Here is a 25,339-nt window from a genome sequence, read left to right on the forward strand (position 1 = left end):
AAAGACTATCCCCACATACCATCACGATTCCTTCCAAAATGCTTTGTCCCCACTATAGAATTGCTTCCAGTAATGCATGTTCAACCATGGAGTTCTTATGATTGAGTCATCGAAAAGGTAAGTACCCTTTGTTGGTAAATGTAGTGGCTTTCAATTCTTTTATATCTTTATTAATCATTCTATCATCTGAATTACTTTCGTTCATATGTGGTTATAGTTAATTCATGTATCCCTCATTTTCTCCGAGTGTCACGAGAGAGTAGCCGACTCCAACTTAATTTGACCCATTAGACCTATAAATCAAATGCACTATGGGACAATGAAAATGAGAGAGAGTAATATCTCAAGAGAGATGAGCAAAATTGAGAAGGAATTGAGAGGTTAGCACTAGACAAGGTCCTGTGAACCAGTTAACGAGAAACAAAGGAGAAGGTTGCGTACAGAGGCTTTGCATGCGGCTTGAAGTGTTGACAAAAACTGGCGACGATCGAGAGCAAACCTTCAAATAAAAAATCGTTGTGGGGTCAGATCAATTGAATTCCTTTGGTTTTGAATTGGTTCAAGGCTCTTTTATTGATAGTAAAATTGGACTTTATTGGACCTCGAATAAGTGAACGTATTGCTAGAACGCCTTAAAGCTTCCGGGGTTCGTTGAATGAATTAAATGTTGTATGATTAACACAAGTTTCTATAATTAATGATCTAGGTAGTTATGTATAATGTGATGCATGTGCTTCTACGATGATAACCAATAATTACTAACACAATTCTTAGGTATGATTTAGTGATACAAAGATGTTTTACCTTTATTTGCAAAATAAGAAATAATTACTAACACACTTCACTTGAGTATTTTAAGAAATACTCAGTAAATAATTCTATAATTGATGTCGAAAAATGCATACACAAACAATCATGGTGGGACCTATCCTTTAAAAAAAAAATATTTCATGGTTTTGAACTCTGCTTTTTCGTCCGGGCAAAAAATTGAATGTATAGTACTTCTCTACACACAGCTCATGTACGCGCACATGAACTCACCAAGTGGGCATATACGTATCTCTTGGACATACCCTTCAACTAGTGCACGCTCATGATGTTAGAGCCATGGAGGAGAAAAGAGCCAACATAATATCATATCATATATGGATATTGTAATGTACACATTCATACTCATCACAACAGAGAAGTATCCTGATGCACATGACATATAAAATGCATGAAGTCCTTCTGATTTTAATTTGTGACATAAACATATGATGCAAGAATACACGTGGCATAACAATATTTCACAGTCAGGAAGTAATCATGCTAACATAGTGTGCATGACAATACATATATATATAGGTATTATGCATCATATGACATGGAAGTCAAAACAAGATCCATAACATAACATGAACATCTAATAATCTAACTTACACTATAATGTATTATGACATAAGTCATAGTATAACATAGCATACATAGTCATAGCACAATATAACACAATACATGTTATATAATCATAGACTACTACATATGGAGGGCATCAAAACATATGTCGTTCATACTTTATTTAATTCATCCAACCAAGTAAATAGTAAGACTAATTTATCCATGGGTAACTTTCCGATAGACTATTATGTGAAAAAAAAATATAAGAGTAACTTTCTAAGGTTAAACTAAATGAGTTTGCAATTGATACTTATTAAACACACTCCAAATTTGAAGCTCCAACTTTTTAAAGGTATAAAATCAAAATGCTACAACTCTTACTTAATACCATCGATAGAAAACATAAAGTTACTTCGTCAAAAATAAAAGCATTTATTATTGCAATTTATTTAGTATCTTCTCCTAGTAGTAAGTGCTCTAGAAGGTTGCAATAACAACACACAAAATGATAATATAGCATACAATATAGAAGGTTTGTGTATCGTTTTCAGGTCTTGAGAAAACCGTAGAACCATTTTGATGAGTCTTTCGGAATTCTCATCAAACCCTTCATGAAATCAACATAGGTGAGACCAAAGCGCATAGTGTATCTACATGTCCATTCAAAGTTGTCCAATAATGACCATGCAAAATAGCCATGTACCCTTACACCATCTCTACAACATTTTCCAAAATATAACATAATTACAATCAACTCATGTTCTTGAGTAGGAAGAGATGTTTCACTAAAATATCATAATTAAAAACAAGTAATTGATAACCTAATCTTTTGCTTTGTTACTTCAATGCTTTAAGAATATAAATGAGATGGTCATGAATATATTTGACTCTGCCCTCGTCTCTTATTAAATATTCAGCATTGGGGCTATCAAAGTCGAGGTATCCATGGTAAAGTTTAACTAATAAACAAACTAATTAAACATATAATTAAATTATAAATCCCTTTTCAATACCATTTTCTGTCTGTGATATATATAATTGGATTGTGATAATTATCCTTTATATATATCAACAAGTCTTGTATTCCTTTGGGATAAACGGCTAGCCAAGACTTTGGACTCGCCTACACCATTCATAAATAGCAAATTATTGGATTTAAATAGGCATAAAAGGAATTTAAACTTCAAAATAACAATTTCAAACACTATTATTGTCATAATAGTTCTAACCCTATTACCTTTGGATCAATTGAGATTCCATCCCGATCAGCTACATTGCAAAGATATTATATAAAAAGTCAAATTATAGAATAGATATGTCATAGTATAGATGAATTAAAATGTATATTTGAAAGAGTGCATGCTTGAAAGAGTTGCATGAATATCATTCAAAGAGCTTTCGCCTCGGTGAACGTTATTGGGATTGTGTTTTGCATAATTAGCTGTGTAATAGTTTATGCCAAGAAAATCAAAGGAGTTCATGATGAAAGTGCTTTCGTCCTTTGTGAATGTGGGCAATCTCCACCCCACCAAATCTCTCATGCTTTGTGGATAATCTCCATAAACAATTGGATGCAACATCCTAAATGCATTTAATTCTTTGGTCATATATTTGCAACAAAATGTTGAGTTCTTAGAGATATTAATTTACTTACCAACCAAGTGAAAAATCAAAAGCCCGATCTCTAGCTTTGTTGTCTTCCTCAGAATCTGAATATGGTATGTACCATGTTGATGCCAATGTGATGCCAATCAAACCCTCTTGGTCTGCCTAAGAGTACCATTCAATTTAAATATGCATAAACATTAGCTCCCAACTTAAACTTTATTCAACAACAAAAGAGAACCTGATATTTGGTCTTGTAAAGGTTGGCAGCCGTAGCATGTAAAAGAATTTGGTGGTGACCAACGGTGTATGGTTCGGTGCCAGAATCACCACCAAGATAGCGACTTGGATCCCACTCTGCACCCCTACCGGGTGCGAGTTCTCCAGTTGCATAGCCTTTGGATGCGAACATGACTGGTTCATTTAAGGTTATCCAATGTTTCATTTTTACTCCTTGAAACAAAACTCTGCGAAGCCTTGAAAATCATCTCTGCAAATAATTTACACCATTCTTTTTATTTGAATAAAGTTTTTTTCCTTTTCTAAATTATTTGAGCACAAGCTTACCGCTACTAGATATTATCTGTTTCGGTTCGTTACTTATCGTCGTCAGTCTCACGATTTTAAAACATGTCTTCTAAGGGAGGTTTTCAAACCTTATAAGAAATGTTTTGTTCCCCTCTCTAACCAATGTGGGATCTCGCAATCTATCTCCCTTGAGGACCAGAATGCTCGCTGGCACACTGCTTGGTGTGTAGCTTTAATATCATTTGTAACCGCCCAAACTCTAGTAGATATTGTTCATTTCAACCTGTGGGATCTCGCAATCCATCTCCCTTGAGGACCAGAATGCTCGCTGGCACACTGCTTGGTGTGTAGCTTTAATACCATTTGTAACCGCCCAAACTCTAGTAGATATTGTCAATTTCGACCATTACGTATCGTTGTCAGGCTCACAGTTTTAAAATGCATAAATTAGGAAGGGGTTTTCACACATTTTAAGGAATGTTTTGTTCCCCTCTATAACAATGTGGGATGTTAGATCCCACATCAGTCGGAGAGAGAAATGAAACATTCCTTATAAAGATACTGAAACTTCTATCTAGTACTGTGTTTTAAAATCTTAAGGGAAAACCTTTGAAGGGAAAGTCTAAAGAGAACGATATCTGGTAGCGATGTGCTTGAACTGTTACAAACATTATGAGATCCACATTGATTGGAGAGGAGAGCGAAAAATTCTTTATAAGTGTGTGGAAACCTCTTAGCTGACCTGTTTTAAAAACCTTGAGAAAATACGAAAATAAAAAACTCAAAAAGAATAATATTTGCTAGACAATCGACTGACCTATTACGAACTTTTCTTCCAATTCTTACCAATTGAAAATCAAATTTGTTTATGATTGAAGATTTTATTTCTAGAAAAGTAAATCTAAAATAAAGCAAATGTTACTAAAGACTTTATTTATTTTGGTAATAAACAAGACTAAAATAATATTTCATTACAATATTAATGTAATTTGAATACTTTGTAGTGAATGTGTTATTAGATTATGTAAATCAATTAGCATTAATGATATGATAATTTAAACCTCTTAGTCAAAATAAATAAATAAATAAAAATAAAGATAATTAAAGTCTACATATAAATAATTTAGTCGCTCAGGTTGCTATTATTGGATGAAAGTCACACATACGTTAATTTAGGAAATTATCATGGATTATAATTAAGGAATACTATCTCCATTTATACGAAGGTTTTTATAGAAGCATGTAGAAGCTCAAAGCAATGTCATAATAGCTTATGCTCAAAGTGGACAATATCATACTATTGTAGAGATCTGTGATTCTTAAAAGCTATCACTCTCTTCAAAATGATAATGGTATATGGTATACAAATTTACTTACCCAATTTGACGATTCAAGAATCCACCGTACTCCGTTTCTAAATCTTGAGGAACATCCCAATGAAATAGTGTGACATAAGGTTTGATGCCAACAAATGGAAATTATATGACCCATTTTGAGATTAATAAAACTTAGCTTAACATAATCAATGAGATCAATCACTAATTAAATGAATAATAGAAGAAGAACCCACCATTTGCAAGCAGTTCATCGATGAGATTATGGTAGTACCGAACTCCCCGTTGGTTCACACCCCCACAAAGCTTTCCTGCTGAAATTCAACAACATTAATGTTCATAAACTTAAGCTTCCAAAATATTAATAAATTCATCTCTTAGCCCTTACTTGGAAAAATTCTTGACCAAGCAATTGAGAATCTATAAACATCAAAACCTATGTCCTTCATGAGGGCAACGTCTTCCTTATAGCGATGATACTCATCAACAGCTATGTCTCCATTGCTGTGATCAACAACCCTCTCGGAAATTTTAACAAATAAACAACACTGAGACCCATAATTGTGTGTCCTATTCAACAAAATAAGCAACATTGAGAGAGAAAGAGAGATACCTGGATGGTTTTTAGTGAAGGTATCCCAAATACTTGGCCCTTTGCCATGAACAATAGCAATACCTCCTTGGGCATAATCATAAACAGCACCTTCATACTGATCAAACCATAGAAAATCAATACTTATTCTTTGTTCTTAATTTATTATTGTTTGTATATGTAACTTTTACTCAACCTGGTAAGCTGAAGATGCTGCTCCAAATACGAAGTCTTCGGGAAAGTTGCTTCGTCTTATTAATATAAGCTGACTGCTATCTGTATCTGTAATTGCAAACACGTGAAACACAAAGTTTAGGGAAGAACACAATTGTAACGGTCTAAGTTCACTTCTGTGAGTTTTCCCTCTGGAGGGTTTTCCATTTTGGGTTTTTCTTCAAAGTCTTTAAAATCTGTCTGCTAGAGAGAGGATTGTTGGGAGATAGCCCCACATTGGCTAATTTAGGGAATGATTACGGGTTTATAAGTAAGGAATACATCTCCATTGGTTGAGGCCTTTTGGAGAAATGTCCAAAGTGAAACCTTGAGAGCTTATGTTCAAAGTGGACAATATCATTCTATTGTGGAGATCGGTGATTCCTAACACATTCTTATAAAAAATGTTTCGTTCTCCTCTCCAACTAACGTGGGACCTCAAATAGGACCTCAAATATTTATGACAAAATATTTGAAATGAGAGTATTTCCTTAAGAATTTTGGATGGAAATTGGGAGTTAGAACGAACGAAGTAAGAAATACATCTTTATTGGTTGAGGCATTTTGAGGAAACGTCCAAAACAAAACCTTGAGAATTTATGTTCAAAGTCGACAATATTATACTATTGTGGAGATCCGTGATTCCTAACACAAATATTTATGAAAAAATATTTGACCTAAGAGTATTTTGTTAAGAATTTTGGATGGAAATTGGGACGAACGAATATGGGGGAATGATGGATTACGAAGAAAAATAAAAGAAAGTAATTCATTTACCGCTAGCCATTGAGCTTCAAGAGGAGAAAGGGTTTGGGTGCTTAGATCTTGGAGAGTGTTTCAGATAAAAGCTTTTTTTTTGTTCTTAATGGATTGAAGCCTGCGGTTCCCTCCTTTTTATAAGGTTCAAGGTCGTTCATGATTATTAAGTCTAATTTAATAGAAATAAAGAAAGGACGAGCAACCACATGTATATGAAAAAAATTAGATACTTTAGTCACTTTCTGACTATGTGTTAGAGGCTCACAATACTTGGTTTGACATTTGAGAATTCGATTGATATGACTAAGTTTAGGATATGACTCTGATCCCATGTTAGATGAACACGATCCTCCACAAGTGATATTCATAAGCTCTCATGGCTTTGCTTAGTACTTCCCAAAATGCCTCATACCAATAAAGATAGTATTTTTTGATTATAAACGGTGATCATTCTCTAAATTAGCCGACGTCAATAAAAATAGTATTTCTTGATTATAAACCCATAATCATTCCCTAAATTAGTCGACGTGGAACTTTCATCGAACATATATGAATTACTTTCTTAATAAATTAGACTTGGAAAGTAATTCATATACATGATTATTAATGTTGTTCATGATTACAAGGTTCAAGGTCATTCTTAATGTAGTAAATTGTCATAAGTTTTTTATTTAATTTAGTTATTAACACACATCAATTTGGTTTTGATTAAATAAGAATATTATTAATTTGATTATTAATTTTGTGTTCATTTTAATACTTATTTAACTCCACAACGTTTGATGATTCAAACTATAAAGGGTTTGTCTAGGAGGTTGAGGGTATCAATGTGATGTCCCACATTGGTTGAGGAGGAGAACAAAACACCATTTATAAGGGTGTGGAAACCTGTGGAAACCTTCCCCTAGTAGATGCGTTTTAAAGCCTTGAGGGGAAACCCGAAAGGGAAAGCCAAAAGAGGACAATATCTGCTAGTGGTAGATCTTGGCCGTTACAAATGGTATCAAAGTCAAACACCGGACAATGTGCTAGCCTTCTCGTTGTTCCTCGAAGGGTGGTAGACACAAGGCGATGTGCCAATAAGGACGTTGGGTCCCAAAGGGACTGGATTTGGTGGTGGTCTCACATCGATTGGAGAAAGGAACGAGTGTCAGCGAAAACGCTGACCCCCAAGAGGGGTGGATTGTGATGTCTCACATTAGTTGGGAAGGAAAACAAAACACCCTTTATAAGGGTGTGGATCTAGGCCATTACAATCGGAATTTGATTGAGTTGATTGAGTTTGTGTTTCACATTGTATTTCTTGAGTGACTTTGTAGTGTGAGAGTGAGGTATTCACTTGTAAACACTTTGATTCTTAGTAATTGGTTGCTACCTGTGAATGTAGGAAAATTTCTTCTCTCCGAACGACTACCACACTTAATGGGTACTTATAGAAAAAAGAACTAACATGTCTAATTTATTAGGAGCAACTACTTTGCCGGCCAAAAAATACTTCAACCACCTATATACCAACCAAAAGTTTTAAATGTTCACACATGACATAATATAATTTATTAGGAGCAACCACCTCGGTCGGCTAAAAGATAATTCAACCACCTCTGTCGGTTAAAATTGCGACTCCGATCCATCTCAGCTCCCAAAATTTCACAGCTTGCGAGCACATGTTTTTATGTTGCGCAACTTATGTTTCATCAATAAAAGAAAAGTAGCGTGCTGATTGAGTATAAAAATCTAAGAAGTAGCTTATTTATAAGCTCTTACTAAGTCTTATGTCCATTCGTATAATGTTATATAGTTCTTAAATCTTATAATATACTTAATGCTATGTATCTAAATCATAGGCTCTCGGTTTCATCGAAACTCAATTTAGAGTTCTAGTTTCATAATTTCATAATTTTTAATAATCTACCTCTTATAATGATCTTTTTCACGATTTTTCTATTAAAAATAAAGTTACTATTGAATGCATGACATGATGACATGATTGTTAAGTGCGGAAATGTTCATTTAAAATAATTTCAAATGATGTTATGGACTTAAATGTTAAAACCATAAAAAAAAAATACACAAAGCATAAAATAATAATGTAGCATTTGAAACGAAGTGGAAAAACAAATCAGTGACCTCCTCTAACCTAAGGGCTACAAAAAGACATAACACCATTACTCTAACACTAGTTTCATAGTCTTCATTGCGACACCGCCATCATCCGTACAGAGGTGCCTTATCTTTACCTGAAATGTAAGAGTAGCACATGACTTAAGTATCTTAAGAAATACTCAATAAGTAACTCCATTATCGGGGTCAAGAAATGCAAACACATGCAATTTGAATATATTCTTTTAACATATCATAGCATGACCTTAGGCAACATTCTAGTTCGGGCAAGATTAGATGTATAATACTTCTTTACATATGGTCAACGCAGGCAAGTGTGGACTCACTAGGCGGGCTCGCACACCCTCTAAGCCTGGTTTGTTAGACTAGCACTCACTAACGGGCTATTGCCAAACACCACTGAGAAAAGGCTCCTTGATCTCAACCTCTACCTAGTAAGTATCCATAAGCCTTACTCTAGCCTCTAAGAAGTTCAAGCCTAGGTTTTATTGCTATCTGAGCAACTAGGTACCTCGACGTTCTTAATGTGTCTCGAAACTGAAGCGTACCCCTAGAGATTTGTACTAGTTTCCAATCTTTTTTTTCTTCGACTAGGGTGGCTAGCCTTATTTATGTCGTAAATGACAAAACCTCATAAGTAAAAGAGGGACTCTAGTTTTTTTTTTTTTTTTTCCCTCAAAAATTTGAATATTGTACCTACCATGATGATTCATTATGATAAATCACACCCTTTTGGTCTTCCTAAGAATCCCACCTAACAAGGGTTAGCTTGATTTTTGGTTTGAATGATGATTTCAATTGGTATAAAAGTAGAAGATTTACCATAATTCTCAACTTAATTCTTGTTAAACAAAAAAGAAACCATAAAATTGAGAAACGAATCCAATTATCTTGGTGTAAAATTTCGAGTTCAATTCAATAAGCCACCATATTCGGTTTCTAAAGCTGGTGGAACATCCTAATGAAAGACTCTGACATAAGGTTTGATTGTTTGGGCAACATACTATGGGAGTAATTGAGAGCTGACATCATGACTCTCCCAAAGGTACATTTTGATGCATTTTTTGTATGATGGATAGCGACATGATTTTAGTGATCAAAGGTATGGTATCGTGGAGCGTTTATCGAGTGTTCAACTAACACCAAATTTGACAAGGTTTGATATATTATAGACGAACTTGACTTTAAAATTGCATGCCCAAATTTTCTTCGAAACTTCCATTTTTAAAGTTATGGCCTAGCCTTCAACAAGTGGGGTCCACATTCACGTGGTCTGTAAATTTAAATGAACGGCTGTAAAGTATCTCAAATCCCAACCGTCCATTCACTTTACCCTTAGTTTTTCTACAAATTAAATACTTTTGATTTTCCAAAATTTTATTAATATTTTTAAACTTTTTTTATAAATTTCAAAAATATTTTTATCATTTTTAAAAAAAAATTAAAAATATATAAGTAACATTAAAAAAATTTAAATATAATTCTATAAGTTAATAGATGATTTTTTTTTATATAGATAATAATTTTTTTAAAATTTTTTTTTATAATAGTAAAAGATGTTAATGCTTTCGTAGATATTTTTTAAATATAATATTAAAATAAAACTCTGTATACTTTAAAAGTATTTTAAAAACAAATCATTAACTATTTTTATTAAAAAAAATAAAGAGATATTTTTATTAATTTAGTATATTTTTTTTATCTTTATTCAAAATTTAAATTAAAATTGGAAAACTATTTACTATTTTATTTTTTTAGTTTTAAAAATTAAATTTATGAACTCTACATAGTTTTTTTTTTAAATTAAAATTTATGAACTCTAATTAAAATTAAATTATTTTATTGTTTAATAAAAATTATATCATATTAATTAATATTTTATATTTACATATTCTTATAGACGTTGAAAGCTGACACTAACACACTGCATGTATTCATTAAAGTCAACTACCTTAAAACAGTTTGGAGTTTTGTATTGATAGCTATTCCTTAAATCCACGAGCTTTAATGGTTGAAAACTAATTTCAATCCAACTTAAGGATTAATGACTCTTTTCTAGTTTAACTATGTTTTAATAAAATATAATTGTAATAGTCTAAGCTTGATTTCGTTCCCGTCACCAATTGAGGTAGAATCTTCTCACAATTTACTCTTTGGGACCTAATGTTCTTGCTGTCACATCGCTCGGTATCTGACTCTAATGTCATTTCTCAGTCTAAGACCATAGCTAGCAGATTAAGGAATAAAACGTGTCTTTTAGAAAGAGGTTTGCTAGCTTCCACACCCTTATAAGGAATAAAACGTGTCTACTAGCTTTCATACCCTTATGATGAATGTTTTTGTAACAGTCCAAGCTCACTGCAAGTAGATATTGTCCTATTTGTGTTTTCCTTTTAAGCTTTTTATCAATGTCTTTAAAACACGTCTGCTACGGAAATGTTTCCACACCCTTATAAATAATGTTTCGTTCTCCTCCCCAATCGATGTGGGATCTCACAATCCACCGCCTCGTGTACACCCCCCTTTGGGGCTTAGCCTCTTCGCTAGCACATGAGGCCCAACGTCTTTGCTGACACACCGTCTCGTGTCCACCACCTTTCGAGGGTTTAGTCTCCTCACAAGTACATCACCCCGTATCTGGCTCGATACCATTTATAACAGCTCAAACCCACCACTAATACATGGGTTTTTCCTTTCGGGCTTCTCCTCAAGATTTTTAAAATGCGTCTGCTAGAGAGACATTTCTATACACTTATAAAAAAAATGTTTCATTCTTCTCTCCAACCTATATGAGATATTCCTCTCTCTAACCGATATGAGATCTCACAAAACAATACTTATACAAAATTTGTAATGTAAAACCGATTCATAAATTAGTTATTAATAGTTATATTCAACCTAATGCTTACATCCACTTAAATTTGAATCTAATTTTCAAATTTACTATTGAAAACATATACCAAAATATGAAATACAATTTTGTTATTTTAAAATTGTCTTGAGATGATGAAGAAAGGTAGGTGGTAACCATCTAAAACTCTCTCCCAAGGTCTCTATATAAGGCTAGTTAGAGAGTAGTGGAAGTCTCAACTATCAAACCAAAACCCATTGATAATCATGGCTGTATGAAGGTGCTGCTTTTATGTATGGAAAGGGTCCAAGTATTTGGGATACCTACACTCACCAACATCCACGTTCTTTCCTTCTCTCTCGAGAACATATTAGAAAAATTAAGTTGCATTGTTTTTGAGAAATTGTAGAGAGAATTTGCAGATCGGAGTAATGGAGATATTGCTACTAATTCGTACCATCGTTACAAGGTTAGTACAACAACACGACTCAAAACATCCAGCTTGTTCTTCCGGCTTTCTAACAATAGAATCATTTACCTTAGTGTTCGTGGGCTCTTTTTTATAATGTGAAATTGATTAGTAGTTCTTCCTTGTATATTACAGGAAGATGTTGCCATTATGAAGCGGATAAGTTTGATGCCTATCGATTCTCAATCACCTGACCTAGGGTTTTGCCGAGTAAGAAATTTAAACATCTTTTACTAATTACAAATATTTTTTAGTTCTTTCATAAATTAACTTATTTTAGATTAGTGATTTAATTACATTTGTTATAAACATAATAACCCTTATTTATTAATGTAGAGGGAAAACATAGTGGTGGGGTGAATAAGGAAGGAATTGAGTACTACAACAATCTCATCAATGAGCTCCTTGCACATGGTTGGATTATCACAATATTTGGTTAATCTTATTGATTCTTTCAAACATTTTGATGAAATTAAGTCAACATATCATGTGGCTGTGATTTCGATATTCACACTTTTCATTTGTAGGCGTTAAACCCTATGTTACACTTTTCTATTGGGATCTTACCCAAGCTTTACAAAATGAATATCAAAGGTTCATGGATGATCTGAGTGATGTAAGTAACTTATTTTGATTTCTTCCACTATTATATAATAATAAAAAATGTTAAGATGGTTTATCAATGTGAACATAGTTCAGTATTGATAGTAAAAATTCATTGTAGAAATGATTTTCGAAATTAAGCTGAATTTTGCTTCAAAGAGTTTGGAAATAGAGTAAAGCATTGGATCACCTTCGACCGAGAATACATCTTCATAAAAAATGGTTGTGTTTGGACATTTTGCGCCTTGGAGATGCTCTTCTTGGCAACCATTTAATTGTCTTGGTGGAGATTATGCAACTGAACCATACATGGTTGGTCACAACCAAATTCTAGTTCACGCTGGTGTGGTCAAAGTTTATAAGACTAAATTTCAGGTTATCTCCGGATCATTATAATAGTTGTAAGATACCATCTTCGTTGGAGAGAAGAACGAAATATTTCTTATAAGTGTGTGAAATTTTTTTCTTAATAAATATATTTTAAAATTGTGAGGTGGATTATGATACGTAACGGGTCAAAACAAATAATATCTGCTAACATATACATTTATACGTAGGCACACCAAAAAGGTGAAATTGGCGTCACATTGTGTTCGAATTGGTATGTCCCATATTCAGATGCTAAAGCAGACAAAGAAGCTACAAGTCGAGCTCTTGACTTTTCTCTTGGTTGGTAAGTAAATTGACATATTGTACTACCTTAAAATTTCCAAAAACACAAATTATATCCATGTTCCAAAATTAATTAATTGAGTAATATTGTAGGTTCTTGCATCCTCTCGTCTATGGAGATTATCCACCCAGCATGAGAACTCTTGTAAAGGAGAGATTGCCCAAATTCACAAACAAACAAAGAATTTTGATCTCAAATTCTTATGATTTTATTGGCATAAACTACTATACAGCTAATTATGCCAAAGACGATTCCAATGCAACTAGTGCGAACTCGAGCTATATAAACAATATTCGTGCCACTCTTACATGTACGAACTTAATTAAGTTAATGTACTTTTAAATTAAATAAAAAAATACTTTGTAATAGTTCACTCTATTTCGAATAAAAATGGACAAAACTCTTTCTAAAATAACCTAAGAAGTATAATAAACTATTTTTTTCCTCAAGCAAATAAAATATTTAACTATATTTAATTTGACTTTGTGTAATAATGGGTTCGTATTGTAGGTGACCGTGATGAGTCTCAATTGGTCCAAAGGTAATCATTTAATGTGTAAACATCCCTTCAATAATGCATTCTTAACTATATTGATTTTTCAATGATTACTTTAATGATTTGTAATCCACATCTTTACATGTGAATACCTCTTCTTGGCTTGCAACTTATCCACTAAGATTAAAAAAATTGATGATCTATATAAAGAACGTTTATAAAAATCAAATTATCTATGTCACAGAAAATGGTATAAAAATCACATTTTACATCATTTTGAAAACAAAAATGAAAATGCATATCTACTTTTTGCATGAATCAAATTTTGCATTCCAGGATCCCTCGACTTTAATAGCCTCAAGAATCTACACGAATCAATCAAGTAACTAGGGATGAATGAATACATTTTTAGAACTATGTTGGGCCCTAACTCTTATTTTGAACAATGTTGTTGGGCTGGTGTAAGAGTAAAGGGATACTTTGCATGGTCATTATGGGACGTTTTAGAATGGTCGCGTGGATTTACCATACGCTTTGGTGTCGTCTACATTGATTACAAGAACGGCTCGAAGAGAATCCCTAAAGAGTCAGCAAAGTGGTTTCACAATTTCCTAAGCACCTAAATATGCTTTCTGTTACATTATAGCATTAGTTTGTCATGAAATCTTAACTACATGCTGAACCAATTAAACCTCTTATCTTTCTGTTTTGTGTTCAATATCAATAATTGACGTGAATTCTTTTTCTATATGTTTCTATGTTCAAATTCTCTTATCTTATATTTGGTGTGTTATATAAATCAATGTTGTTTTCTTAAACTCTGTGGATCGTAATATCAGACCTCATCACAATTCGCTACAATATAATAATATTAGACAGAGCCAAATTATAAAATAGATATCAGTGTCTAATGTCCAAATTATAAAATGCAATCATATTAGACAATTTTGAATGGGCAAATGATACTCCACAAAAGAATTTTAAAGAGAATCAAAGTGAGCGAGCTAGAAAACGATGAGAAATTTATTTTACTTCATACCATAGATAGTAAACATAAAGTTACTTCATCAAAGATAAGTGCATTTGTTACTGCAATTTATTTAGTATCTTCTAAAAGGTTGCAATAACAAAACACAACATGATAATAGAGCATAAACATAGAAGATTTGTGTACCATTTTCAGATCGTGAGAAAATTGTGGAACTATTTTGCTGAGTCTTTCTGTGTTCTCGTCAAATCGTTCTTGAAATCAACATAGGTGAGACCAAAGCGCATGGAGTATCCATTTGTCCATTTAAAGTTGTCTAATAATGACCATACAAAATATCCACGAACACTTATATCAGCTCTACAATATTTTCCGAAATGTAACATAATTACAATCAACTATGGTTGAAAGAGTAGGCATAGATATATGAAAATGTTTTAATAGTTTAATCCATTGGTTTGTTACTTACTCAATTGCTTCATGAAGATGGTAGAGATGATCATGAAAATATTTGACTCTGCACTCGTCTCTTAATAATTCGTCAACATTGGGGCTATCATAGTCAAGGTATCCTACAATTGTAAAGTTTAAATAATCAACCAACTAATTAAATATAGTTTTTTTTTTTCATATATTTACATCACAAAATTCTTGTCCATACCATTTTCTACTTACTGTATTTTTTCCTTATATATCAACAATTCTTTTAATCCATGTGGATAAAATGCTAGCTAAGATGATGAGCTCACCTACACCATTATGAACAGATATATAGCAAATTTTTAGATTGGCATAAGATTAATTTAAACTTTGAAAAGCATAACAAAAGAACAATTTGTACACTATTATCGTTATAATTCTTCAAGAAAGTTTGAATGCTATTACCTTTGGACCAATCTAGACTCATCACGATCAGCTACAATGCAAAGATATTATATAAAAAGTCAAATATATAGCAAATTATTAGATTGACATAAGATTAATTTAAACTTTGAAAAGCATAACAAAAGAACAATTTGTACACTATTATCGTTATAATTCTTCAAGAAAGTTTGAACGCTATTATCTTTGGACCAATCTAGACTCATCACGATCAGCTACAATGCAAAGATATTATATAAAAAGTCAAATATATAGCAAATTATTAGATAGACATAAGATTAATTTAAACTTTGAAAAGCATAACAAAAGAACAATTTGTACACTATTATCGTTATAATTCTTCATGAAAGTTTGAACGTTATTACCTTTGGACCAATCTAGACCCATCACGATCAGCTACAATGCAAAGATATTATATAAAAAGTCAAATTATGGAATAGATATGTCACATAAGAAAGAAATGCTATTGAAAGTATATTTGAGATGGTTTTCGAAAATTGTACTCCAAGTTGAACACTTTATATTAGAAATATGTTAGAATGTTATACGAGAATTGGGATCTAGAACAACATGTTGGCGATCCAATGATCCAAAATAGAAATTAAGACCCGTCAAAGACTACCACGTCATTTTAGATCGCCCCCATGCATCCCAATTTTCATCCAAATGTTTAAAAGTTTCTAGAATAGTTTTGAAGCTCTTAAAAAAGTATATTTAAAAATAAATGACAAAGTTGAAGCAATAGTTTTTGCTATTTAGCATATAGTTATAATAATATAAGGTTAGGGTTTATGAGCGTACTTGAAAGAGTTGCATGAATATCATTCAAATAGCTTGGGCCTGGGTGAACGTTATTGGGATTGTCTTTTGCATAATTAGCCGTCTAATAGTTTATTCCAAGAAAATCAAAGGAGTTCATGATGAAAGTGCTTTCGTCCTTTGTGAATGTGAGCAATCTCCTCCCCACCAAATCTCTCATGCTTTGTGGATAATCTCCATAAACAATTGGATTTAAGAACCTATATGCATTTAATTTGGTCATATATTTGTAAAAAATGCTAATGATATAATAGAACACATAAGTACACAAAGTCCACTATTAGTTCATATTGTCCTATTTAAGATTTTCTTTCCTAATTTTCTATCATGGTTTTAAAACACACATGCTAGAGAGAGGTTTTCACATATTTATAAAAAATGTTTCGTTTCTCTCTCTAATCGATGTGGGAGCTCATGTTTCACCTCTATTCGAGGCCCAGCGTTCTCGTTGACGCTTGTTTCTTTTTTTAATCAATGTGAGATTTCACAATACATCACCTTCGGAGTCTTGCATCCCTCGCTGGCACTCGTTCCTCTCTCCAATCGATATGGGATCTCACAATGAGATCCTACGTGGATTGGAGAGGGGAACAAAGCATTCTTCATAAGAGTGTGAAAACCTCTCTCTCGCATACGCGTTTTAAAACTGTGAAGAAAAGAATGGAACAGAAAGTCTAAGGAGAACCATATATGCTAACGATGTATAAGTACTAATGTACAAGTACTAATGAAGAAATGAATTCATGGAGGTTAATGTTAAAAATGTCATCACTAACCCATAAGGTTAAGCCCAACCATTGTATGAGTAATTATATTTATGATTTAGGATTTTAGAAATAAATTTAGGAGAATGATTGAGGGATTTTAAGAATAAATTTGGGAATATGATTCAGGTATTTTAGGAGAAAGGTTGAGAAATTTCAGAAATAGATTGAGTATAAATACCCTCGATTGGTCTTAATAAAGTGTGTGAGTGTTTCATATAGAGAGTTGTGTTCAACAATCTGGTATCAAAGCGAGGATAGTGTAAGTTGTCGATCTCTTGGAATTCTTAGTATGCTCTGTGGTTGCAGCTCTGTCTGATCTTCCACATCAGAAACGATTTCTTGAGATTGTTAGTGTGTGAGTTTCTTTTGTGTCGTGAGTAGTCTGTGACTCTGCAAGTCTTGTGTCGAAAGAGCTTGTTTGGTATTACTGAGGTATAGCCAACACGATGGGTGATTTTCAAATGGTTGGAGGAAACAAGAAACTCAACAACAACTACAACACGTGGTTAACATGCATGATGTCTTATTTACAAGGACATGATCTTTGGGAGATCGTTGTCAGGTGCGAAACTACACCGCCAGAGGATAATTCTAACGGTGTCTTGCGCAAATGGAGAATCAAAGCAGGCAAAGCAATGTTTGCTCTGAAGACCACAATTGGAGAAGAGATGTTAGAGCATATTTAGGATGACAAGACATCGAAAGAAGCATGGGACACGTTCGCGATGTTGTTCTCAAAGAAGAACGATACAAGGCTACAACTTTTGGAGAATGAGTTGTCGTCAATTTCACAATGTGACATGATGATTGCTCAGTACTTCCACAAGGTCAAGTCGATTTGTCGGGAGATTACTGAACTAGACCTGAAGTTCACCATTGTAGAATCTCGAATGAAGAGGATTATAATCTACGGATTGCGACCAGAATATAGAAGCTTTATTATTGTTGTACAAGGATGACCCACTCAACCATCACTTGTAGAGTTCGAAAATTTGTTAGCCAGCCAAGAAGCCATGGTTAAACAAATAGGAGGCATCACATTGAAGGGTGAAGAAGAAACCCTCTACACAAGTGAAAGCTGGAGCAATAATAGGTCGTCTACCAAACATGGATACAATGGTGACAAAAGAAGAAGTCACCAAGGAACTGTACAATCAGGGAGAGCTCAGAAGAACGATTACAATAACTCTCAAGGGAAGAGATTTAAAGACACCTGCTACAATTGCGGGAAGAAGGGCCACATGTCCAAAGATTGTTGATCCAAGAAAAAATCTACCGAAAGCAATGTGGCATCCTCCAATATAGAGATGGAGGAGGAATGGGATGCAGAGGTACTTTATGTCATAGAAGAAGATGAGCTAGCACTCATGGCGATGATGGGAGACCATATCAATTATGAAAATGATTGGATCATTGATTCAGGATGCTCAAACCACATGATTGATGATCAAAGTGATGCAATGGAAGAGGAGTGGCCCTCGAATAAGGAAGTATTACCAAACCTTGAGAAAATTGAAGAAATTCTTCTACAGAACACGAAGGAGCAAACTGAAAAAATTCTTCTACCGAACAAAGGGGAGCAAACTGTACACATTTGCTTAACTACTGATGTGTTTGAAGAATCAAGTGACACTAGTGCTGGTAAGCAAGAAGTGACTCAACCAAGTGAACCTAGTAAAATGAAATGACACCTCAACAACTCGGACATTCAGAAATAATCCTAAAGCCAAATCCAGAGTATGCCAACGCAGTAAAAGACGAAGTTAATGAGCTGGAGACATATGAAGAAGCATCACAAAACTCAACTTGACAAAAAGCGATGGAGGAAGAAATTATAGCCCGGGAACAAAATCAAACTTAGGAATTAGTGCTAAGACTAAAGAGATACCAAACTCATCTCCTGCAAGTGGGCTTACGAAATAATGTGTCTCTCAGATGGATCAATCGAAAGATACAAGACTCAACCTATAGCTCAAGGGTTCTGTCAACAATATGGACTAGGCTATGATGAAACATTCAGTCTAGTGGCAAAGAACATTATCGTACAAATTCCTCCAGTACTTGCGGTAAATAAAATTGGAAACTATGGCAGATGGATATGAATAATGCCTTCTTGCATGGAGAGTTGGACCGGGAGATCTACATGAACCAACCAAATGGATTCGAAAATGAAGTTGGAGTCATTAGTCAGTATATGCAAAGTCTAAAGAAGCCTCATTTGGATGCGGCCCGACGGACTTTGAAATATGTCAAACGGTATCAGATACTCAAAGGTCAAATATCAAAGAAACAGAGTACAAAGCAGCGATTGGAGCAGCTCAGGAAAGTATATTGTTGAAACTCTTGATGGAAGATTGACACCAGGAAATTGAGTATCTAATACCACTTCATTGCAACAATCAATTTGCGATTCGCCTAGAAGAAAATTCGGTGTTTCATGCTAGAACAAAGCATGTGGAGGTATATTACCAATCCATTAGAGAAAAAGTCTTGAAGAAAGAAATCGAAATGCAGCAGATCAAGATAGCTGATCAAGTGGCAAACTTGTTTACAAAAGGGCTGAATATTGGCAAACATCAGAGTTTTTGCTATTAGCTCAACATGGTGCAACGAATGAGAACTAGTGTTGAGGGGGAGTGTTAAAATGTTATCACTAGCGCAATAGGGATTTTAGAATTAAATTTAGGAAAATGATTTAGTTATTTTAGAAAAAACATTGAGAAATTTTAGTAATAGATGGACTACCCTCTACTATAAATATCCTCCATCCTACTTAGTTTATAATCCCAAGAAATACAAACCAATACAAAGTAGTAGTTTCTACCATAATGTTTTGTAAATCTCTTCTCGATTGGTCTTAATAAAGTGTGCGAGTGTTTTCGAGAGAGTTGTGTTTCAACGGTCAATACTTACTTACCAACCTAAGTGAAAAATCAAAAGCCCGATCTCTTGCTTTTTTGTCAGCCTCAGAGTCTGAATATGGTACATACCAAATTGATTCTAATGTGATGCCAATCTCACCCTTTCGTTCTTCCTATGACCCCATTTAACAAGTGTTACAAACATGTTTGTAGACATAAAATAAGGAAACCTCACTCTTACAAAAAAAAAAAAAAAAAAATGTTTAACATAGAGAGAGGTTTTCACGTTTTGTTCTCCTCTCCAATCGATGTGAAATTTCATAATCGACCTCTTTCGGGGCCCAGCGTCCTTGCTGGCACATCGTTTGATGTCCACCCCCCACAGAGCTCAACGTCTTTGCTGGCACACCGCCTAGTGTCTGGCTCTGATACCATTTGTAACCGCCTAAGCCTGCTAGGAGAGATTTCCACGTTTTGTTCCCCTTTCCAACCGATGTGGGTTCTCACAACCCACCCCCTTTCGGTGTTCAGCGTCCTCGCTTGCACACTGCCCAGTGTTCACCCCTCTAAGGGCTCAGCGTCCTTGTTGGCACACCACTCGGTGGATGTGGGATCTCACAATCCACCCTCTTTCAGGGCCCAGCGTCCCTACTAGCATACCGTTCGGTGTCCACCTCCCTATGAGGCTCAGCCTCCTTGCTAGCACACCACCCAATGTTTGGCTCTAACACCATTTATAACAGTCCAAGCCCACAGTTAGCCGATATTGTCCTATTTGGGTTTTCCCTTTCAGGCTTCCCCTAAAAGTTTTCTAAAACTCATCTGCTTTGAAGAGGTTTTCACACTAAAAAAAATGTTTCGTTCTCCTCTTCAACCGACGTGAAATCTCACAATAACCCTCACCAAAATAATCATAGAGAGTAAGGAGAACCTGATATTTGGTCTTGTAAACATGGATAGCTGCAGCGTGTGCAAGAATTAAGTTGTGACCAACAGTGTATGGTTCGGTGCCCAAATTACCACCAAGAAAATGAGATTTGTCCCATTCTGCACCCCTACCTTCAGCATATTCTCCCATAAGATAACTTTTGAAGGTGAAGATGAATTGTTCATTTAAGGTAATCCAATGTTTCACTTTCTTTCCAAACTCCTTGAAACAAAGCTCCGCAAACTCTTGAAAATGTTCTTCGCAAATAGTTTCTACCATTATCTATTCATAGACTGAACACAGGTTCTACTACGGAAAATTTCTCGCTACACAAGTCGCGTCACCGCATTTGTTCAGTCGGGTCGCCAAATCCACCGTTAGCCGCTGTCAGCCTCACGATTTTAAGACGTGTATGCTAGGTAGAGATTTCTACACCCTTATAAGGAATGTTTTGTTCACCTCTCTAACCGATGTGGGATCTCATAATCCACCCCACTTGGGCCCAACGTCCTTGTTAGCACACCACACCTGTATCACCGTTAGCCTCATAGTTTTAAAATGCGTCTACGAGGGAGAGGTTTCCACACCCTTATAAGAAATGTTTGATTCAGAGATTTCCATACCCTTTTAAAACACGTCTGTGAGAGGTTTCCAAATCCTTATAAGGAATGTTTCGTTCCCTTCTCCAACCGATGTGGGTTCATTCAGAGGTATCCATACCCTTATAAGAAATGTTTTGTTCTCTTGTTCAACCAATGTGGGATCTCACAATCCACCCCTTTTGGGGGCCAGCGTCCTCGCTGGCACACCGCTTGGTATCCGGCTATGATACCATTCGTAACAGCCCAAGCCTACCATTGGCAGATATTGTCCACTTTGGTCCGTTACGTATTGCCGTCAGTCTCACGATTTTAAAACACGTCGGGAGAAATTTACACACCCTTATAAGGAATATTTCATTCTCCTCTCCAACCGATGTGAAATCTCACATTATCTTGTTCACTTGGGACAATGATTTGTCAAGAAGCCACCATATTGTTTACATTTATATTCTAAAAATTTGGCTTACACAATTTGACGATTCAAGAAGCCACCATATTCAATTTCTAAAGCTTCAGGAACATCCCAATGAAAAAGTGTGACATAGGGTTTGATGCCTACAAATGGAAATTATATGACCCACTTTGAGATTAATAGAACTTGGTTAAGATAATGATTGAGATTAAATAAAGAATAGAAGAAGAAGAAGGCCCCATTTGCAAGCAGCTCATCGATGAGATTATTGTAGTACTCTATTCCATCTTTGTTCACACCCCCACTAAGCTTTCCCACTGACAAAAATATTTTAAGAACATTAGTGTTCATAAAATTAAGCATATGGGTTAGTTTTATTCTTCCTTTTTAAGTTCTTACACGGCAAAATTCTTGACCATGCGATTGAGAATCGATAAACACCAAAACCTATGTTCTTCGTGAGGGCAACGTCTTCCTTATAGCGATGATACTCATCAACAGCTACATCTCCATTCTCGTGATCAACAATTCTCTCTGAAATTTAACAAATAAGTAACATTGAGACAAATAATTCTGTGTCCAATTCAACAGATAAACAACATTGAGAGAGAGAGACATACCTGGATGTTTGTGAGTGTAGGAATCCCATGTACTTGGCCCTTTACCATCCTTAAAAGCATCAAGATGCTGTACCAAATACGAAGTCCTCGGGAAAGCTGCTTCGCCTGATCGTGTCCATACGCTGGCTGTTGTTATTGACCACTACAAACAAAGGAAGAAAGCACAAAGTTTAAGGAAGAAAACTATAGAAGTATCGTTGAAATTTTATGTTTTGCATTATGTTTGTTTTGTTTTGTAATTGAAGATTTATTCGATATTAAATAGTATAAAAAAGGGTAAATAATTTAGCTCAACTTATTTTTTTTTTTTTTAAAGATATTTGATAAATTTTTCAAACTTAGGCTTGGTGTAGAATGTTTCCTTCATAATTTTTAATTGGGGCCTAGAACGAGTAGGGTGATGACCTAAAATTTTGCAGCGTAGTTGAAGATTCAATTTTTGTTTCAGCTCAATGAGATCCCACATCGGTTGGAGAGGAGAACGAATCATTCGAAATTTCTCCCATGTAGATGCATTTTAAAACCATGAGTCTGACCACGAAACGTAACATGCCAATACAGATAATATCTGCTAGTGGTAGACTTGGGCTGTTACAAATGGTATCAGAGTCAGTCACCGGACGGTGCGAGACACTAGTCGGTGCAGGACTAGACCCTCTCCATAGTTGACACGTTCTAAAACCCTTAAGGGGAAGATCGGAAGGAAAAGCTTAAAGAGGACAATATCTACTAACGATGGGTTTGAGCTGTTACAAATTGTATCAGAGCTAGACACCGGACGGTGTGCCAGCAAGAACGTTGATGAAACAAGAAAAAGAAACAACAAAACAACAAAAATATAAAACAAAGCATATGTTTGCTGTTTTTTCATGTGGTCGAAGCACATGTAATGATGGATTTGAGCTAAAGAGTAAAAGAACATTTGAGGTTGGAGGAAGAACAAGAAAGGAAATTAGTTCATTTACCGTTAGCCATTGAGCCTCGAAAGAACTAAGGGTTTGGCTGCTCTGATCTTTGGAGAGAGTTTCAGATGAAAGGGTTTTTGTTGGTTCTTTGTGGCTCAAGGTCAAGAGTGTGTGTGTGTATATGGATGCAACTACGTAGTGAATGATTTCTTTTTTTGTGTGTGTGTAGTTTTCTCCATCGTGTTTGTTTGTGCTATGAATTTGTGATCCATATTTGTGAAGGGGGCGAACAATGTAGTACCACAACTAAAATGTTCAGAAGTAAGTTCGATCGTACTCATACAGTCACAAATAGAAAATTAAATAAGGCGACACAAAAATTTACGTGGTTCGGATAGAAGAGGGGTGGTAGCCAATCATTATAACCAAAGTGTTTAAAAGTGTATCTCTCACACTCTCACACTTGCACAGTATAAAGTTTCTTCCAATTGTCTCTAGACAAGTAATGACAATGACTTCACACCTCAAAACAATGTTAGACGAGTCTTTATATAGGCATATCAATACTAATTCTCGTACATCAATACTAATATGAACCAAAAGGGTTATGAACAGAGTTAATAACCAAAATAAATGAGAACATGAACCATCAAGGGTTATGAACTAAATGAGAGTTGTGACAATACATTTTCATGACAACTTAGGACAATCTCTCTATTGTTGATTGTATGATTTTTTCCTTTGAAAAGGTTGACAATTAACCTTACACATGTGTTCAGACAAAATGTCATATTGTCTATGAGATTTGATGAGGTCACGCATCAACCCATGTCACCTTAGAAGCCCAAAGCAAGGTCATGAGAGCTTATGCTAAAGTGAACAATATAATACCATGGTAGAGATCTCTGATTCCTAACATGGTTCGTGTATAACATTATACTCGAAAAGGAAAAACCAGTTAGCGGTGCTTCGGATAACATTCGAGCTTGGTGGAAAGAAATGGTTAAATCATTGTCTTTGATGCAACATTTCAATGACTTCTTGGTCGATGTCAATTTAATCCAATATTTTGGAGCATAGGTATGCTAATTCTGTATATTCTGAGCCATAGGAATGAAGGTTTATACAAGTTTAGCTGCTAATATCTGATGAGAATGATGAGTGTCAAAGGCTCTCCAACCCCGACCCGACCCAACCCGTGCTACAAAGATGAATCTTCTGCTGTCATATCCTATGCTTTGCAAACTGTCAATCTAGTTGAGTTAACGAGGCCGAGTTATGAAGTTGCTGTATCAGCTGGGCAATTTCGATTTCGTTTCGATGTTACTGGTAGATCATATGTTTAGTAACCCGAAAAATAATTTGCTTTTCTAGTTGATATTTCAGCTTTCCTGGAGTATGTGATGGTTTTCAAATGGGTTAACTACACGAGTAGACCATTTGGAGATCGAGTTTACACAAATGTCTAGATTTTATAAACTTTTCGGCTCGAAGCCTAAAATAGGACTGGATTTACATTTAGGCCCTTTTTGTTATTTTGTAATTTTATGTAAATTCAAAAATTTAGAAAATAATAATAAAATTGAAGATTTTTCATTAATAAATAATATTGCACCGTATCGTAAAGATCATAGCATCAACGTAACAAAACACACGTCAAACAATCATAAACATGAAACGTGTAGGGGCCATAGAACACTCGTCATTCATACACTATACAAGTTATCCAATCACTACACTCCCTTGATGTTAACTTACAAGTCATCCAACCAAGTCAAAGTCAAAGTCACTACACTCTCTTGGTGCTAACTTAAATCTGCTTCTTGAAATCTAATTTCACATAAGAAGTCCAACAATCATAAATTTGAATTCTACTCTTGAAATTGACTCACTTAATTTATACAAAATGATCTAAACTTAGCACCAAATATTTA

General features: G+C 34.7%; 1 protein-coding gene and 2 pseudogenes across 1 annotated transcript; 1 reads left to right on the forward strand and 2 right to left on the reverse strand.

Annotated features, from left to right (window-relative positions):
- Positions 1-1,789: 1,789 nt before the first annotated feature.
- Positions 1,790-23,490, reverse strand: LOC111485444 (annotated as a pseudogene).
- LOC111485525 (cyanogenic beta-glucosidase-like) lies at positions 3,352-6,463 on the reverse strand. The gene is made up of 7 exons (XM_023132454.1): positions 6,427-6,463; positions 5,633-5,724; positions 5,458-5,554; positions 5,233-5,367; positions 5,081-5,158; positions 4,888-4,975; positions 3,352-3,472 (listed from the first exon to the last, which is right to left on the reverse strand). The coding sequence occupies exons 1-7, from the start codon at positions 6,434-6,436 to the stop codon at positions 3,430-3,432; spliced, it is 543 nt and encodes a 180-aa protein (XP_022988222.1). The 5' UTR covers positions 6,437-6,463; the 3' UTR covers positions 3,352-3,429.
- On the forward strand, positions 11,659-13,751 carry LOC111485491 (annotated as a pseudogene).
- Positions 23,491-25,339: the final 1,849 nt, after the last annotated feature.

Source organism: Cucurbita maxima, unplaced genomic scaffold (genome assembly GCF_002738345.1).
Source record: "Cucurbita maxima cultivar Rimu unplaced genomic scaffold, Cmax_1.0 Cma_Scf00010, whole genome shotgun sequence".
Lineage (NCBI taxonomy): Eukaryota > Viridiplantae > Streptophyta > Magnoliopsida > Cucurbitales > Cucurbitaceae > Cucurbita > Cucurbita maxima.

Bases quoted from the DNA above. Each gene is read 5' to 3' on its own strand.
- LOC111485525 (XM_023132454.1), bottom strand. The intron at 5,555-5,632 runs GTTGAGTAAAAG...TGGTTTGATCAG, and splicing joins CAGCATCTTCAGCTTACCAG to TATGAAGGTGCTGTTTATGA. The intron at 5,368-5,457 runs GTATCTCTCTTT...TTAAAATTTCCG, and splicing joins CTTCACTAAAAACCATCCAG to AGAGGGTTGTTGATCACAGC.